General features: G+C 47.6%; 1 protein-coding gene across 5 annotated transcripts in view; it reads left to right on the top strand.

Moving 5' to 3' along the window:
* SYNE2 (spectrin repeat containing nuclear envelope protein 2) overlaps positions 1–17,742 on the top strand; it is a 339,863-nt gene extending 322,121 nt beyond the window's left edge. For 2 of the 5 annotated variants that reach the window (XM_006142397.3, XM_027768169.1), the window contains 14 exons: positions 16–46; positions 1,572–1,709; positions 2,746–2,940; positions 5,349–5,625; positions 6,288–6,356; positions 7,267–7,406; positions 10,290–10,398; positions 11,113–11,297; positions 12,252–12,452; positions 13,316–13,444; positions 14,566–14,757; positions 15,422–15,508; positions 16,385–16,431; positions 16,678–17,742. In XM_006142397.3, coding sequence (XP_006142459.1) covers positions 16–46; positions 1,572–1,709; positions 2,746–2,940; positions 5,349–5,625; positions 6,288–6,356; positions 7,267–7,406; positions 10,290–10,398; positions 11,113–11,297; positions 12,252–12,452; positions 13,316–13,444; positions 14,566–14,757; positions 15,422–15,508; positions 16,385–16,431; positions 16,678–16,891 — 2,014 coding nt within the window. In that variant the 3' untranslated portion in view covers positions 16,892–17,742. Of the gene's footprint in view, positions 1–15; positions 47–77; positions 611–1,571; positions 1,710–2,745; positions 2,941–5,348; positions 5,626–6,287; positions 6,357–7,266; positions 7,407–10,289; positions 10,399–11,112; positions 11,298–12,251; positions 12,453–13,315; positions 13,445–14,565; positions 14,758–15,421; positions 15,509–16,381; positions 16,432–16,677 lie in introns of those variants that run through there. The other 3 variants (XM_006142395.1, XM_027768170.1, XM_027768171.1) reach the window with 2 other exon arrangements.
* Positions 17,743–17,976: the final 234 nt, after the last annotated feature.

Here is a 17,976-nt window from a genome sequence, read left to right on the forward strand (position 1 = left end):
GCACCCCCTCCAGAGCCGGGTCACGGCCGTCCTGCGGAGACTCAGAGTAACCTTCCCTCCGTCGCTGGAGTTCTCGTAGATCTTTGGGGGGCAGACGCGCTTGTAACACACAGCGACTGGTAGATGTCAGTTAAGGCCCGAGTTCCCAGACAGCCTTCCAGCACGAAGCGGCCCGAAGCTGCCAACCGTCCTTGTTCTAAAGAGGGATTTGCATGTGGGATTCTTAGGCCGAGCCCGCTTATGTGATATCTGTTACCAAAGCACGTCTCTTTCCTGCTGTCACCCCTGGCGGGGCACATGGCGGCATAGACCACCAGCGTCTGGGTGCGGCTTCTCTGCATCTGGTAAAGGAAGAGGCCTGCTTTGCCAATCTGTGTTGAGCTGCCCTGTGGTTCTCGCTCTGGGAATTATGGACAAGGCACATTCACACGTGAGCCCCCAAGGGGACACAGCCCCGGGGGAAACAGCTGCTCTCCAAGTTAGAGCACGCCGGCTGACCTCAGAGGTCGGGTTTGGTTTTTGAACCTAAATGTTTACCTTAGCTTTCTGTAATTCAGGAGATGTGCTGTGCAACCTTTTGTGAGTCCAGATATAAACTGACAGGACCAAGGTAGGTAGGGACTATAGTATGTGTTTTTGTTTTTGGTCTTTTTTTTTTTTTTTTTGCTTCTTTAGGAGAAAGCAAGAGCACAGGAAGAAGGGAGAAGGATGGGAAAGGAGGGAGAGGAATTCCAGGCAGGGTCTTTTCATGTCTGATTCCCTGCCCCAGCCTCCTGGTTAGCTAGGATTACAGGCACACACTACCTTGCCTGGCCTGTTTCAGGCTGACCCAGGATTCGAACCCTGGCCTCTACAAGACATAATTTTAATTCCTGCTTCTGTTTCTGGGTAGAAAGCTTTCAAAGCCATTCTAGGAAGATGAGAACCCTGGGACATTCTCTCCTTCTCTCCCACTTCCTCCCTCCCTCCCTATCTCCCCCTGCCCTCGCAGGAAGACACCTAGTTTTTCTAGTAATCTATATAAAACCCTTGCTTGAATTTCTTTATCTTCTGCTCATTTGACTGTTACTAGTCCAAACCTTCTTTTGACCCTGGGTGCCACATTTATCTGAGGATCAACTGCTCATCAATGCGGTGGTAACCTGAGAGGCATCCTTAATTGAAAGTGACAAATGCCCCCCGGGGGGTCAGGGGGGAGCTCCTCAAAGGACAGAGAGAAGTCGCTATGGAACTGCAGATACTTGAAAAGGCCTCAGGGTCATGGTCTATATTCCCACACCCCCACCGCTCATTTGCTGGTGGAGAAACTGAGACTCAGAGGAGATTGGTGATGGTGTGTGTGTGTGTGTGTGTGTGTGTGTGTGTGTGTGTGCGCGCGCACACGCGTGGTGGGGGACTTGCAGGGGGCCCAGGTTCCCAAGTGCACTGCTGCTAGGGCTTCCTGGGTAAGCCACAGGCCAGTTCCTCTCTGAGTACATGGAACACCCTTTCCTATGGCCAAAGGTGATCTAGCTGTCTACGTGAACTCTTATTCCATGGCCAGGACAAACGTTTTCCTTCTTCTTTTGTAGCATTTTACCAACCAGAGGGAAGAATTTGAAGGGACCAGGGAGAGCATTCTGGTCTGGCTCACAGAGATGGACCTGCAGCTGACCAATGTGGAGCACTTCTCAGAGAGTGACGCTGATGACAAGATGCGCCAGTTGAACGTAAGGGCGGCTTCCCTAACTCCTCGTAAATGGATGCACCTTTGCAGAGGAGAGCTGACCAAGTACCAATTTGACCTGATACTTTGACAGCAAATTTTTGTTGTTGTTGCAGTGAGAGGGAAAGTGAAAAATCTTCCCTCAGTGGGGATGGCCATGCCACAGTCCCTTCTTCCTTCTCTTGGGATTTTGGGCATGCATGGACACATGCTTAACATGATTTTCAGGCCACCAGGTCTGTGACTCAGACCATGGTTAGCCATGTGGGAGTCCAGTGCCTTAACCATCATGCCACCTGAGAGCAAATTCTTAAAATCGGGCTGCATCCCACCAATGTACCTCTGGATTATCATGCTCAAGGGCACTTTGTTTTTAAATAGTTGTGGGATCACTGAAACACAGCCCTCTTTTCCTTTGTCCTTTATAATCATTCAAGGGGAGAACTCACTTAGGGTTCCAGACAGAACTTCGGAAGGTGATGTTTCCCTGGCATCTGAGTCTGAGTACAACATGGTGGGTATAACAGCAAATCTGTGTCCTCAGTGGGGCCGCCAATTGCTGTCGTCCCACTGTTAGCGACTGTATGACAGCCTCACTGTGCACACTCATTGGCTAGTTTTTAGAAGAGGTTGGTGGACATTTGCTTTCCCTAATGTAATGGCTCCAGTGAACATTATTAGTGTCAGCAGAAGCAAATGCCCATTAGTGGCTTATTATGGGAAGTTTTCCATTTCCACCAAGTGCCAATAAGACAGTTCTCTTCCTCAACCCAATAACAGTAAATGGCCACCCACATCAAACCTTTAGAATCATTTTAATTGGAAAAGTCAGTGCCCAGAAGGAGAGAGGAAAAAAAATATGTACAGTCACTTTAAGTTATTGTCAAGAACGGATGAAGCCAGAGTACTCGGCCAAGAGCAGGCAATGAGGACGTCCGGTTGCTTTGTCTCTGTGGCCCTGTTACAAGAAACCTAACGTCGTCTGGATACCGTGGAAATGTTAGTTTACTGAAGTCCTTTCCTTCTTATCTTCTAAATAGGGCTTCCAACAAGAAATTACGTTAAATACCAACAAGATCGATCAGCTCATCGTGTTTGGGGAGCAGCTAATTCAGAAGAGCGAGCCCCTGGATGCTGTGCTGATTGAAGACGAGCTGGAGGAGCTCCACCGGTACTGCCAGGAAGTGTTCGGCAGGGTCTCCCGGTTCCACCGGCGGCTCACCTCCCATGCTCCGGTAAGGAGCACACCTCCAGAGGGTTCCCCGGCACTTCTAGAAGTTTGTGTTCCTCTGTTACCTCTTTTTAACATATTCCCCAGTACAGGACTTTCCTGGCATGCATCAGGACCCCTCAAAGCTGTGATAACTGTTCTGGTTGATTCTATTTGTAACTTGGGACTATGTGTGCCTTTTCCTCTATCTAACTGTCTGGAAGCTCTTGGTATTTGTGCCTTCCCAATGCTTGTTCTCACCTTCAAATGGTCCAATGCACCAGCCTTTTTTTTTTTTTTTAAAGAATTGTTTATTTAATTGTATTTATTCATTCATTTATTTTAATTTGACCAGAGAGAGAGCGAGAGAGGGAAAGTGAGAAAGCAAGCCTCCAGGTCTAGGACTCGAACTGTGGTCAGCCGTGTGGGAGTGTCTAGCTCCTTCACCATGCCACCTGCTGGCCCTCTAACGCACCAGCTTTTAAAATGTTGTTTGTTTTAAAATGTCTGGTGTTTCCCTTGACAAAGGGAAGGATCTTTGGGGAAGAATGGGTGGAGTTAAGGCCATCACTCAAGGTTCATGGCCAGAAGCTATAATGATGACCACTCACCAACACAGCTAGCCGCTGTTTCTTTTTTTTTCTTTTCTCTTTTTTTTTTTTTTTTTTTCCTCTAACGGGCGCATTCGCTAGCTACTACAGGGCGCATGCGCTCGCCAGACAGAGAGACATAGGGACAGAAAGCGAGAAATCACCCCCCAGGGGGGATGGTCACGCCGCAATCCCTTCTCCTCCATTCTCCTCTCAGGATCTTGGGCATGCACGCACACGTGCCCGGCGTGAATTCTAAGCCACCGGGTCCGGGACACGAACCGCGGTCGACTACGTGGGAATCCAGCGACATAGCCATTACACTAACTGCTGGTTCTCGCCACTGTTTCTTTTTTGTCTCCAGCTGGCCAACCTCCAATGGAATTTTTTTTTTCTTGGCCTCAAAAATTGCTCTATCCCTTATTTTTCTTAAGAGTTTTTTTTGGTTATAGGGCATGCATACTCACTGGAGAGACAGAAAGCAAGAAGTCACCCCCAAGCGGGGATAACCATAGATATGCTGCAATCTCCTCTCAGGATTCTGGGTGCACACACACGCACGTGCCCAGCATGAGTTCCAAGCCACTGGGTCCGGGATTCGAACTGGGGTTGACCACATGAGAGTTGAGCACCTCAGTCACCACACCACTCACTGGCCCCAATTCCTTGTTTTTAAATAGGACAGTGTGCAGTCACTTTTCTTAGGCTGGTACAGGCATTACAATATGAGCAGGGTATAGACACTGGACAGTAGGACTAGAGGATAAGAAAGAGCCTGGAGCATGTGGACCTTGAAGTTAGGAATCTTTTCCAGAGCCTTAAAGTTGTAAATCTTTTTCAGGACACTCTAATGTCCTTTTTTAAAATTTTCCTGATTCCTTGCCATTAATCATCAATGAAGCTTTGGCCTTCATTTTCTTATCATCTACAATAGCGAAAGTCATCAAACTTCATCCTGTTTTTTGGAAAATACAGATTCTAGGCCCCACTCAGATTTTCTAAACTGGAATAACCACAAACTGGGCATGAGATTCTTTTTTTTTTTTTAATAGTATGTTTTATTTTCATTTGTTTTATACATTCGGTCACTATATATCACTTAGCTTGTAAAGTTAATTTTCTAACATGAATACATTTCACACCAGTCAGTTGGGGATACTATACACGTTATCATCAACTAATAATCCATTTCTGTGTCCCAGAAATGTCTTGCCTATTTTCCTCCTTAATGTCTTTCCTCATACTCTCTCTTCTCCCACCCTCTTCCCACACTGTATCCAGTGTCTATAACCATTTTCTATGTGTCTGTATCCTCTAATCTTCCAATTCAGCCATAGAGTGTGGACATTCAGTTTATATTAAGTGGAGACATACAGTGTCTCTCCTTCATAGCCTGGGTTACTTCACTCAGCAGTAAATCTTCCATATTCTTCCACTTTCTGTCAAACACAAGGATCTTGGTTTTTATGACTGAGTAGTATTCCACAGAGTATATGTACCACACTTTTTCAATCCATTCTTGTTTGTGGACATTTGGGTTGTTTCCATGTCTTAGCAATTGTGAATAATGCTGCAATAAACATGGATGTACACACATTTTTCCAACTAACATTCTCCTGTCCTTTGGGTAGATACCCAGGAGTGGGATTGCTGAACCATATGGTAGTTCTATTTGTAGATATTTGAAGAATCTCCATATTGTTCCTGATTCTTTTTAAACCTGCCTTGGCAACATTAATGGTAGCCATTTTTAGAACCTGCTGGACAGACAGTCTTTTAATGTTTTTCTCACTACAACAGACTGTGATTTGGTTGATTCTAAAAATTAAACATTCCCATTTAGGGCCTGGAAGATGAAAAGGAGGCCTCTGAGAACGAAACAGATATGGAAGATGCCAGAGAGATCCAGACCGACTCCTGGCGTAAAAGAGGAGCAAGCGAGGAGCCCTCCTCTCCTCCATCACTTTGTCAGCTGGTGGCCACAGGGCAGGAGCGGTCTGGCTGTGAGACCCCTGTCAGTGTGGACTCCATCCCTCTGGAGTGGGATCACACAGGTGACGTGGGGGGCTCCTCCTCTCACGAAGAAGATGAGGAGGGCCCATACTACAGTGCCCTGTCAGGTAACAGCCTCAGTTCCCAGAGCCCTTGAAATTGACCTACTTGGCCGTGTTGCGAGCACCTTAGCAACACGGCCAGCGCTCGATGATAAGAGGCCAGTTTCTGGCTGAACAGGCTTCTGTGGCTCCCTGTGTTCTGTCCTGCCCACGTCTTGACCTACCTGATAGTTGGCTTACCCCTATTACAGGTGGAATGAAAGGAAAAAGGAAACAAAGTTCATACCAGGCATTATGGTTCTTCACTGGTGGCTTTGGCTTTTGGAATACTGGCTCATCAGTGAACTTTTCAGTTGAGTTTTTCAGAGTATCAGTAGGTTGAGTATCAGCTCAGATGCTACCCTCGCTCCACCACTGCTTCCATCAGTCAAGAGTTGGCTGAAAAATAATCCTTCCAGTTTTCAAAATCCCGTTTTGTGTCTCCAGCTGGCTAACTTCATATGGAGTTCTTTCTTCATCCTACATAGCCTCAAAAAGTACCCTTCAGTTCCTCGTTTTTAAATATAGCAGTGTGCAGTCATTTTTCGTAGGCTGGTAGCAACACTGAGGAAAGCTCAGGGGTAGTTGGATTTCTCCTTCCATGACAATGTTTCCACTGTGTTTACTTACTACTTGGGCATTGATCTACAGGCATCTCCAGTGAGGAAAATGACATTATTCTTTTTCAGATGTAGAAATCCCTGAAAATCCTGAGGCATATCTTAAAATGACCACACAAACTTTGAGAGCGTCTTCTGGTAGGCCCCTGCCCGTGCATGCATCTCCACATGGCAGCATCCTGCAGCGCACACCGCATCCTCAGCCTCGCTCCCATGTCATGTCTGACCTCTGCCTTCTGTGGACACCATGCGCCTGGTCCTCGTGTCATGGTGTATTTACACTGCTGCACTCACACATACCCGCGTGCTCCTTACAATCCCGTCCCAAACCAGAGCGGTCTCCACGCCATCCCTTTCTCCCCCTCGGGCCTGTGCAGAAGGGAGTTGCTCATGGTGCCTATTTCCATGGTTGTTTTCTCTCCATCTAACTGAAGTCCTTTGGCACGGGCCAAGCTTTCTTCATGGTGGCTTGGTTTGGAACTGTTTCCTTGCTTATGGTGATTTCCTGGGAGGAAGGTGGGTGGGTGAGTGCATAGGTGAGGGTGGAGGGCCTGTTACATTTGCCACAGAAGTCTTCCCTGCCTCGACTTGTAGCTCTAATCTTTGTGCTCTGCCCCATTGCCCTCCACAGTGGTGGAAGAGATCCAAGGAGCAGCCCATTGCTTCCCAAGTCCATCTCGATGGTCACGCTTCCCCTCACCCCTAGAGACCTTTTGTCCTCTTGGCCCCCAGATCTGGCCTCGCAGCCCCATGTCCTTACCACCAAATCCAGCTCCCAGATGCCGCTCATCTTGCAGCATATCGTGTTTGTCGTGCTCCATTGTGAACCCATCTAGTGAAGACACAGTGTTGCTCGTGCATGACTCATTTCATTCCCTTCTGGGACACACTGACATTTTGCAAATGTGCATGCTTTGCAAGGAAAGCTGCGGATCTCATATTTACACTGTAACCTGATGCCATCTTCCCCATGACCTGTTCTCTGTCACTAAATTTGAAATCTTTCAGTTGGAGGGAATGGACTGTCACTTGCTATTCTCTGTTTCAGGTAAATCCATTTCTGATGGCCACTCGTGGCATGTTCCTGACAGCCCTTCCTGTCCCAAGCATCACTTCAAACAAGTGGAAGGCGATAGGCATGCACTTCCTATCCCCTCGGATTCCAGCACCCCTTATAAACCGGCCTATGTAAGTCTCAACCTCTCCCCTGGAGTACAACCATGTGTATGAAAAACGATCAAGAATTTCCAGAGAGAGATTTTGGTGTCTCCTGCATGTGCTCACCCCCAGGCACATCTTGAAATGTTTTTCTCACGGTGATAATGTCTCTGCTGAGCTATCCCTACTTCATTGGAAACCTGGCAAAACTGATGAGAGTAGGACGAGTTTCTGGCCAAAAACCGTCTTTGTCCGTGTTGACGTGATGTGACAATTGTTATTGCAAAGTCAGCTTATGCTGATAGTGGAGAAGCCAAGTGTTGGTTTCTGGAACTACTCCTGAGCTCCCAAACTTTTGTTAGGTTTATGTTTTGATCACACATCTTATCCAAAAATTATTTGGCACTGTGCTTTGGTGGACACAGATTTGATTTCCAACCCTACCAGTAAATGGCTGTGGGGCCTTAAGTACTTTGCCTTGCCTCAGAACCTTTGTCACCTGAAGATAAGCCTGCCGTACGTAATTGCTGTTAGGATTAATGTATATGAAGGTAAACGCCCTCAGAAGTGAGGACCATTATCATCACTACTGTAGTGGTTTGTTGTTTAAAACCGGGACTGTTCTTCCTATTCTCCATCCTTAGGCGACGTGGGTTCTTGGCAAGGCAGATGTTGGGGGACAGCCCAGGGTTTAATTTTTGTCTCAGATCATTCTCAGTACTGAGAAATAGAAAAAAGGGAGTTGATGGGAACCAGCAGTTAGCGTAATGGCTATGTTGCTGGACTCCCACTGTGGTTCACGTCCTGGACCCGGTGGCTTAAAACACGCCGGGCGCGTGTGCGTGCGTGCCCAAGATCCCGAGAGGAGAATGGAGGAGAAGGGATTGCGGTGTGACCATCCCCCCGGGGGGTGATTTCTCGCTTTCTGTCTCTATGTCTCTCTCTGTCTGTCTGGCGAGCGCACGCACCCTATAGCGAAAACCTCTCCAAAAGAAAAAAGAGAGTTGAAATAAAAACATCCCTTGCCTTTTCAGTGCCACCTTTTAGAGAAATCAGCAATAACGTGTCAGCATTCCCCCTGTCTAGGAGTGAATATTGCTGCATACTGGGAAAAGTTGGTTCTGTCTTTACATGGTCAAATCCCAGTCATCTGGGCGTCCAGGCCCAGTGTCTTATTTATTTATTTATTCTTGCCATAGGGTGCTTGCACTCACCAGGGAGAGACCATAAGAGGGAAAGTAAGAAATCACCTCTCAAGGGAGATGGCCATGCTGCAGTTCCTTCCTCATTCTCCTCCTGGGATTTTGGGCACACACATGCATGTGCCTGGCGTGATCTTCAGGTTGCCAGGCCCGGGACTTGAACAGTAGTCAGCCATGTGGGAGTCCAACACCTTAACCACCATGCCTCCTGCTGGCTCCAGCAATTGTCATGCTTAATCTGTCCCTCAGTTATATGGAGTAAAACATGGAAAGAGACCCCAACATTTGACCTTTGCTTTATATAGTGGGTCAGTATAGTTTGGCTTCTCCCAGTGATTATGCTGTGTTCCTGACCTGGCCACTTTCAGAACCTCAACTTCTTTTAAAGTGTCTGAAACCAGGTGTGCATTTTTATTTTTTTTCATTTTTCACAGATAGGCCATATGGGACCAGCAGATGGCAAGGTGTTTAAGGTGGCTGGATCCCCGTGGCTGACTACACAGTTTGTGTCCCAGACCTGGTGGTTTAAAAAACACTGAATATGTGTACGTGAGTGCCCAAAATCCCAAGAGGAGAATAGAGGGGAAGGGACTGCAGTATGGCCATCCCCCCTGCAGGTGCTTTCTCACTTTTCCTCTCCTTCTCTCCATATCCCCACAGTGAGCACACACACCCTACAGCAAATTTTAAAAACATATACATATAATTTTTTGAAAGTAGGTCATATGGACACAATCCAAAGAAAGCATGACTTCTTTTTTTTGAGAAGGTTTTTGCTATAGGGCGCATGTGCTTGCCAGAAAAACAGACAGAGATGGAGAGAAAGCGAGAAATCACCCCCCGGGGGCGATGGCCACACCGCAATCCCTTCTCCTCTCAGGATCTTGGGCACGCACGCACACACTCCTGGCATGAATTTAAGCCACCGAGTCCAGGACTCGAACTGCAGTCAACTACATGGGGATCCAGCAACAGCCATTATGCTAACTGCTGGTCCCAGAAAGCATGACTTTTATAAAATGGATACATTTATTTGGGGAAAGGCCTGAGATTACAGCCCAGTGAGCGTTGTGATAACAGAAAAGTCCGTGTGTGTAGTGAGATGTAAATGCTTAGGAATGAACAACCCTGGGAGGTGGATTTGCCTTCTGTGTGTTTCTGATTCCCACTGATAATGCCAGCCAACTCTACAGAGTGATGGGGGCAGAGGGGAAGATGATCACTAAAATGGCATAAAACACTGAAATGCCAAAGTGCTGGTGTCACCGTAGTGATCTGTCTGATAAGCCCAAAAATTGTTTTCTAGAGAGACAAAGAGGGAAACTAAGAAAACACCCCATGGGTTACGGTCATGCCACAATCTCTTCTCTTCCATTCCTCTCTCCCTTAAGGACTTTAGACATACATGCACACACACACAGTGTGTTTTTCCAGCTACCAAGTCCAGGACTCGAATCGTGCAGTCAGCCATGTGGGATCTAGCCACCTTCACCACCATGCCATGGGCTGTCCCACTGAGGTTTTACTTCTGCCAGCAATTCTGCTTGTTTATAAATGCTACTCATATACGAAAGCACTTCTGCATTAGTAGCAAGTTACCCTTCAGAAGAAAGGAGCCCCCTATCCTTATTTCTTGTCTTTAATATGAATTCAGTTCTTCAGATAACCTTCACAATTTACAGATGGTAACTTAAAAACGGGCTCATTCTAGGTAAAGCTGTTATCAAGCGCTGATGGTGGCCAAGACAGCCCAAGAGCCTTGCATGGCAGCCCACAACAGGAAGAAGAGAGACTGGCCCAAATAAAGGGACAGCAGCCAGGTACTGCCGACTGGGAAGTCGTCAAGAGTGGGGGGTAGATATGTTGGGTCAGTTGGGCATTTACTGAAGTTCTTGCCCAACAGAATTTTGAGTAGGAACCGACCAGCTGTGAAATTCACCAGAACTGCTGCACTTACTCTGCAACAGCCAGGGCTGTTTTCACATCAGCTGACATATTTATGAACCAACACCTAGGCTATTCGCTTTCATTTGGGAACTGCGGTTCAGACAGACAAATGGGTCTCACATGCTGAACTACATGTTTCTCATGACTTCACTTGTCTGTAAAGGTCAGACCCAGGGATGGTGCTCGTTGTCACAGGTGTCTCATGAGACCAGCTCAGTAACTCTAAAAGTGATTCTTCAGCTGAGTCTCAGGTAAAGCAGATATACAGACCTGATCGTTCCCAGCTAGAGGAGTAAAAGCCCTCACAACAGCATGAGCTGAAAGGCTGAGCTTGAGCCCACAGCACACACTGGAAACACGCAGACTTTCTTCCTCATTCCAGCCTTCATGGGAGTGCAGGGGCACAGGCCTCAGATGAGAGCAGGGGAGACATGTCATATTCTAGGAGACGAGAGGACTCACACCCCTGCATCATCCCACAAGGGCATCCCTCCAGGAACTTTGAGTCTCTGTGACCCCTACTGAGCTGGAGGCAGAGAAATCTGTTTGCATTATAACTTTTTGTAATTGGTGGCCTTTTATTCTAGGTTCTTTTGACAGATGGGAGCTTCACAAGAAACTCAGGATAAAACAAAACTTGCAGCAGCTGAATTCTGATATCAACACCATCTCTGCTTGGCTGACAAAAACTGAAGCAGAGCTGGAGACGTTAAAGGTGGCAGAGGCTCCCTCTGATGTCCGGGAAATGGCCGTCAGGGTGAAGAGACTGCAGGTGAGTCGGAGCTGTGGCGGGGAAGAAGAGTGGCGTGTGCGTGCCCGTGCACTGCCAGCAGATGAGTGGGTAGTCTCTCGGTGGTGTAGGGGCAGCTCCCAGGCGGCGTGTGGTAGAGGTCAGTCTCTTCATTTCTGTAACCAGCAAGGACTCAAATGCACATTTTTGTTTTTATATGGAGGAGTATCTACAAATGACCCCAAAGCCCAGAGCCACACTGGAGAGGTGACTGATCCTCAGACCTTTAGAATATCTGACTGCCCAGGCACCAGTAGACTCTTATGAAGGTGGTGGTGGTTATGAGCAGGCAGTTTAAAACACCCTTCCAAGCTGTACACAAGCTCCAGGCACGATTTGTAGTGGTGCCATCTTTACTGGGGAGGACCGGCTTACTAATGGATCCTCTGGCCTCATCTGGTTATCCTATTATACCATGAGGATTTGTCACGCACACAATTAGCCCTTTCCCCCCTGGAATTCACCCACAGAAACCAAGTTAAGGGCAGCTTTAGCCCTGCATTTTGAGGGTGCTCTAAAAATGACCCTGGGCCAGTGGGCCTTGGGGTACAGATACTTTACATATTTGTTATCAGGTTGACCACCTTAACAATATTATTTCTGGGATGTCTAGAGCAGATGCAGAATAACTGTGTGTACTTTAGCTGAAAGACTTATCTGGTCCAGAAGTGTTAAGCCAATCACGGAGCAGGGCCATGGAGGTCAGCTCACCAGGAGGTGGCAGCCTCTGTTCTCAGGCCCAGCGGCTAAGTTCTCTGACCTTATTAGGCAGTTTCCTCACCTGATGCTTCCCCGCCAGTCACAGGCGAGGTCGCTCTGGGTTCTGTGGCCGCAGCTTGAAAAAGTAGGTAGAAGATTGGTTCCTACTGAGGCCCAAAATGAGGCCCGCCTCGCTGCTTTCAGGGAGCCTAACCTGATCTTTTCCCTCCGTGGTAGGAGCTATTAAAAGCCTTTGACAGCTACAAGGCCTTAGTGGTCTCTGTCAACGTGCGCAGCAAGGAACTTCTGCAGACTGAGAGCGCCGAACCCTCCGAGCTCCACGGCAGACTGTGCCAGCTGACCCTGCACTGGGAGGCGGCCTGGGCCGCGGTGGACAGCTGGAGAGAGGGCTTGCGGCAGTCGCTTATGCAGTGCCAGGTATGCTTCCTCTGCACCAAACCTCCCAGAGCCAACGCCCAGTCTCGCAGCAGCCAGGCCCACGTGGTGGGAGCAGATATTTTTATCCCCCTCAAGCTGCTTTGGCGCAGTCACCATGGCTTGTGCAGAGAAACATGTGTGCTTTGCAGTTTGTTTGCTGAGGGAGGCCCACCTGCTGTCTCGGAGAGCCACTGCTTGCCCTGGGCCTCCTGCTCTGTTGCCCAGGCCCATGCTAATGCCTGTTGGGTTCAGCGGGTTTCAAAAGGTCACCAATGCCACCTCATGCTGCCTCCTCTTGATTCTTTTGCCAGAATAATTAAGAGACCTGGCCCTAGAGCAGAGGAGCAGTTATTTAGTAAAAGTGTGACTTTGGGCAACTCTTCGAACCCCCTAGACCTCGGTTGTCAACCTGAAAACGGGCCCAATTCTAGCGCCTACCTCACAGGTTCAGTTTAGGACTACATGAAGTGGGTGGGCATGCTCAGCCCAGTGCCTGACATGGAAGGGAACGCTCTGCACCTGAGCCCACCACGGCTGCCTGTGGGTTGTCTCCCTCAGCCGAGTCCAGCACACCTGTGTATTGCATGCTCTTCGTAGGTAAAACCAGCTGGGATGTCCTCAGGTCACACCTCTGTTAGCACTTTTCCCTTGCGACCTCCTGGGACTGTATCAAGTACACTCGCTGTCCTCCGCTTTTCCTTGCTTTGGGGCTCAGGCATGTAGTTTAAATCTGACCCTTTAATCACGGGATCAGATGAAAAAGCAAATGTCTGACAGACAAGAGATGGCAATGCCTTCCCGTACGCCCTCCTTCATAGTCCTGGTACTGGCCATGAATGTTCTGACATGTGTTGTTTCTGAAGGACTTCCACCAGTTGAGTCAAAATCTGCTCCTCTGGTTGGCAAGTGTCGAGAACCGGAGGCAGAAGGCTCATGTCGCCAACCCCAAGGCAGATCCCCAGGTTCTCCTGGAGTGGCAGGAAGAACTAATGGTAAGTCTCCCCAGAGGGCTCTGCACTCACTGGCCTTGTCAGCAGCCCACATGTGTCCCTGTGCACAGCTGGCCAGTGCCCCGGGAGTCAGCCCTCAGGTTCTGTGGTGTCCACCAAGCAGCCCCTGTAGAGTGGCATGCAATGAAGAGCCACCTCCAGGATGAGAAGTCTTTGAGAGCCTCAGGAATTGGAGACAGCGCTCTTTGCAATAATATCCTGAGAAACCTAAGGCCATTCAAATAGAATTTGTCTGAAAAAAGTTAGGGTTGAAAAGGGGATAGGAGAAGAGCCTCGTCTTCATGAAAGATCTAAGCTGGGCAAAGGGGCGAGCTGCACGGGGAAGAACCTGCTTCCCTGGAGAATGCTCCTCATTTGCTCCATAGCAGTGCCAAGCTATAGGGGTGCTCCATATCCGCGGTGAAAGTTCCACTTCTTGGAGGAGAGTTGCATTTTCATACATTTTTGTCAGTAACAGACTGGTATCTGTATATTCTCACATATATTCAAGGTGACATTTTTATTCATAAATTTGTATGTGGTTTAATTTTAAATATTTTACATTTAATCAGTGTTAGCCATTTTTTTTTCTAAATATACACTGTCAACAGAACTTCCTGTGATAATGGAAGTGATGGATATCATAGCCACTAACCATACATGGCTATGAAATGTAGCTAGAGAGACTGAATTTTTCATTTTAAACAGTCACATGCACCTAGTGGCAGCCATACGGGACAGCAAGATAACCACCCTTAATAATTTAAGCTGATCCCCTGGTACCTACCTCATTTCTGAAGAGTTGGCTTAAACTGCTGTCTCCATTCATTGACTTAGAGAGTTTCCGTTGGCTTCTTGTTGTAGACGAAGGCCCAGTCCTCCCCAGCATACCCGTGACTTTTCTCATTTTTCCAGCCTCACAGTGATGTTGAGAATGAAAATTTCAAAACAGGGGCAGGGTGTAACCCACTTGCTACTAAACACTAGACATGGGCAGATCTGAGAAGCAGAGGGTTCTGGAGTTGAGCACCACCTGTTGTTTATTCCAGAACTTTCCTGGCACTGAGAAAGCCTTATGTAGCCACATTAGTTTCTCTCTTGACAAGTAACTTTTTGATTTTCAGCAACTGAAAAAGGAACTACTAGAACGTCAGCCTCAAGTAAACTCCTTACAGGAGATTTCAAACCATCTTCTTACTAAGGAGCATGGAGAAGACTACATTGAGGCTGAAGAAAAGGTCCATGTTATTGAGAAGAAACACAAACAGTTACTTGAGCAAGTGTCCCAAGATTTAATGTCTTTCCAGGGAAGTCAGGTGAGTCTACCTGTGGGTTTCGAATGTAAAGACGTCATTAGATGGAAACAAGCAAGCCATGCTATAGCCTTTCTACGAGAGGGAGGGAGGGAGGGAGACTGCAACACTGCCTACCTACTGGTGTGGCTGGCTGGGGCTCCGAGAAACAAGTCTAATCCCATGATCGTTTCTGCCTTGCTTTTGTGTCAGACTCCAGCCTTCACTTTCTCGTGTGACACGTTTCTAGTCCTCTTCATTCTCCTGATCACTTCTGAACACTCTCTCATTTGTCTCCATTTTTAAAATATCTACGCAGATCATGGCTTCCATTCTAGAGTCTATTCATATTCTCCTAAACACCAAAGACTAGGCTTGTTGGCCACATGATTGCATCGGTGACCTGTGGTGAACTGTCAGCTGTGGTTAACTCCCTCTTACGGCTAAGCTCAGCCTCCCTTGTATGCTATGGATTTTTAACGCATGTGGTTATATTCCCGCTTGTCTGAAAAAAGTTAGGGTTGAGGAGGGGAGAAGAGCAGAAGAGCCTCATCTTCATGAAGGATCTAAGCTGGGGAAGGGGGTGAGCTGTATTGGGAAAAACCTGCCTGGAGCACGTTCCTGTGCTCTTGAGACTATTCAGAACCTTCTTTCCTCGTGAACTGAACTGTTGGGGTGTGGATTTCAGAATGTACATCCGTCTCTGCTGGGCTTCGATGAGGTTGTCTCTGGGGACCAGCCTCCATCAACATCTGTGCCAGCCACCCAAACCAAGGTAAGAGCCCTTTCTTCTGCAACAGCCTCGCTGGTTATTTCAGTTCCTGAGATGACAAGAACTTGGGACTCTAGGTCTCATTAGACATTACATGTCATGACAGCACAGATCTGCTCTGTGATCAACAGAGAGGCATATTCATTCCAAAGCCTAAAAACAAATTACACTTTTTTTTTTGCTAAAGGGCAGGTGTGCTCACCAGAGAGACAGAAAGTGAGAAATCACCTCCCAGGGGCATGGCCACGCTGCAGTCCCGTCTCCTTGTGGGATCCTGGGCACTCATGCACATGTGCCCAGTGTGAGTTTTAAGCCTCTGGGTCAGGGACTCGAACTACAGTCGACTACATGGGAGTCCAGTGAAGTAACCACTATGCCATCTTCTGGTCCCTTAAAATACACTTTTTAAAGATCTTGGGCTTGTCCCCTGACCTGGTGGTTAGGGAACCAGATCCCAGACAGCTGACCTGTGGTTTGAATCCGAACCCTGGCAACTTGAGAAACATATTGGGTATATGTGCACACATGCCCCCAATCTGGACAGGATGGAGAAATGGAGAAGAGATAGTGACATGACCATACCTTATTGGGGGAGTGCTTTCTTTTGTTGGTGCATGCACTTTTGGGGAAATTAAAATTACATGCAAGAAGCACATATGGCTTTTCCATTGAAAGAGATCAACCAACTGAACCATGAAAAATATTTGAACGAACCCAATTATTCCCTACCTTTTGGAGTTCTCATCTCAAGTATATTATCGTAGTCTCATAAGTTTGGCAGAAGGACAACCTAGGGGAGGCACATAATTTAAGAAAGAACATTTTATCGTTGATGGATAAACTATCTTCCACTTACTAACTGGATTCTTTATCCAGCAGTTCCGAGCAGCAAGAACAACGAAAGGCGAGAACGAGACCAACAGCAGGTAAGAGGTGCCACAGCCCCAGCAGCGAGCTCCGGCTCCACTCACTGCACTAGTCTTCCAGGGTGCCGCTGCCAAGGTGCGCGTAAAAACCCTGCTTTGGCCTGGGCTTCTCTGCTAAACCTGCCCCTCAGCTGCTGGCCCCATTTTAATCTCAGATCCTAATGTCTCTACAGCAGCAAGGGGTCAGGTACCCAAGTGGGTTTGGCCACGGACCCTTCTCACCCACGCTTACCTCTTCTGTTGCAGGGCACCTGGCCCCGGCAGCTCTCGGCCACAGCGCTCCTTCCTGTCCCGGGTGATCAGGGCAGCGCTGCCCCTGCAGCTGCTTCTCCTGCTACTGCTGCTCCTGGCCTGCCTGCTGCCTTCCTCCGAAGAGGACTACAGCTGCACTCAGGCCAACAACTTTGCCCGGTCCTTTTACCCTATGCTGAGGTACACCAATGGGCCACCCCCAACATAGAAGGCTCAGCTGGCCGGTGGCACTGCACCACCAGTCCATTTACTGATGGTTCCCAGCTCATGGCCCCAAACCAGTGACTCAGCATCAGCCAGGACAAGGGCCCTACTGCAGCCACTCCTACCCCTGGGCTGTCCAGAGCGGGCTCTCGGGGGCCCAGGGCAGCTTTCCTATGACGTTCTTTCCCAGGGCATGGCACCTGTGCAGCAATTGCTCCATGCATTTTTGGCATAGCTAGCTGATTGGTCTAGGGATCTTTGGAAAGAGCACTTTGTGAATTCCGATTGATCTGTAAAACATAGTTAATGCGGTCAATGAGCAATGGTGTGCGTCACATCAGCCCTATCAAAGAAACGCAGATTTCGCCTTAGTAATGGTTCAGAAACTTACACCCATCCTCAGCTGATTGAAACAATCATGTTTAAGATGTTTAGAATCAATTTTCCGCCAATCAGCAGCAATTTGAGCTACAGTTTATAAACCAAAATGTTCTGTTTAGTACCTAGGATGGCTCTTTTATATTGCTTTACATTTTTAAAGAAATTATATTGCATGGATGTGGTTATTTGTGCATATTTTTTAACAACGCTGGATCTGTATGAATGATGTAAACTTTGATTTTTTTTTAAGAAATCAGATTTTAGCTTGAGCTTTTGACTAATGTACAGTAAATGCCAAAATACAAACTTGATAGGGATGTTTTTGTAACTTAATTTTCTAAGACTTTTCACATTGAAAGTGATGCTTCAGGTTTTGTTGAACTGTTTGGCCACGGGGAGGTTGGTACAGAAACTTGAAGCTGTTTGTGGTATGTACAACTCAGATGTTTCTCATTAAAAACAAAATTAGACTTCTGTTGTACTGGTTGATATTTACAAGGCAGTTCAATAATGGCATACCTTGCCTTTTAATAAATTATTAAAATAATTATTTTTAAAATGTTTTAGGGGACCGTGGCACCACGGTCCTATAGCCTTGCAGTTAAGGGAGCTGGGTCGTTCAAACCAACTGTGGTTGAAATCCCAGCCCCAGGAGCATGTGTGCACATGCCCAAAAACCCCATGGTTTGGAGCATGAGAGAGGATTAT

Source organism: Tupaia chinensis, unplaced genomic scaffold, assembly GCF_000334495.1.
Source record: "Tupaia chinensis unplaced genomic scaffold, TupChi_1.0 Scaffold000075_1, whole genome shotgun sequence".
In the NCBI taxonomy this organism is placed as follows: domain Eukaryota; kingdom Metazoa; phylum Chordata; class Mammalia; order Scandentia; family Tupaiidae; genus Tupaia; species Tupaia belangeri.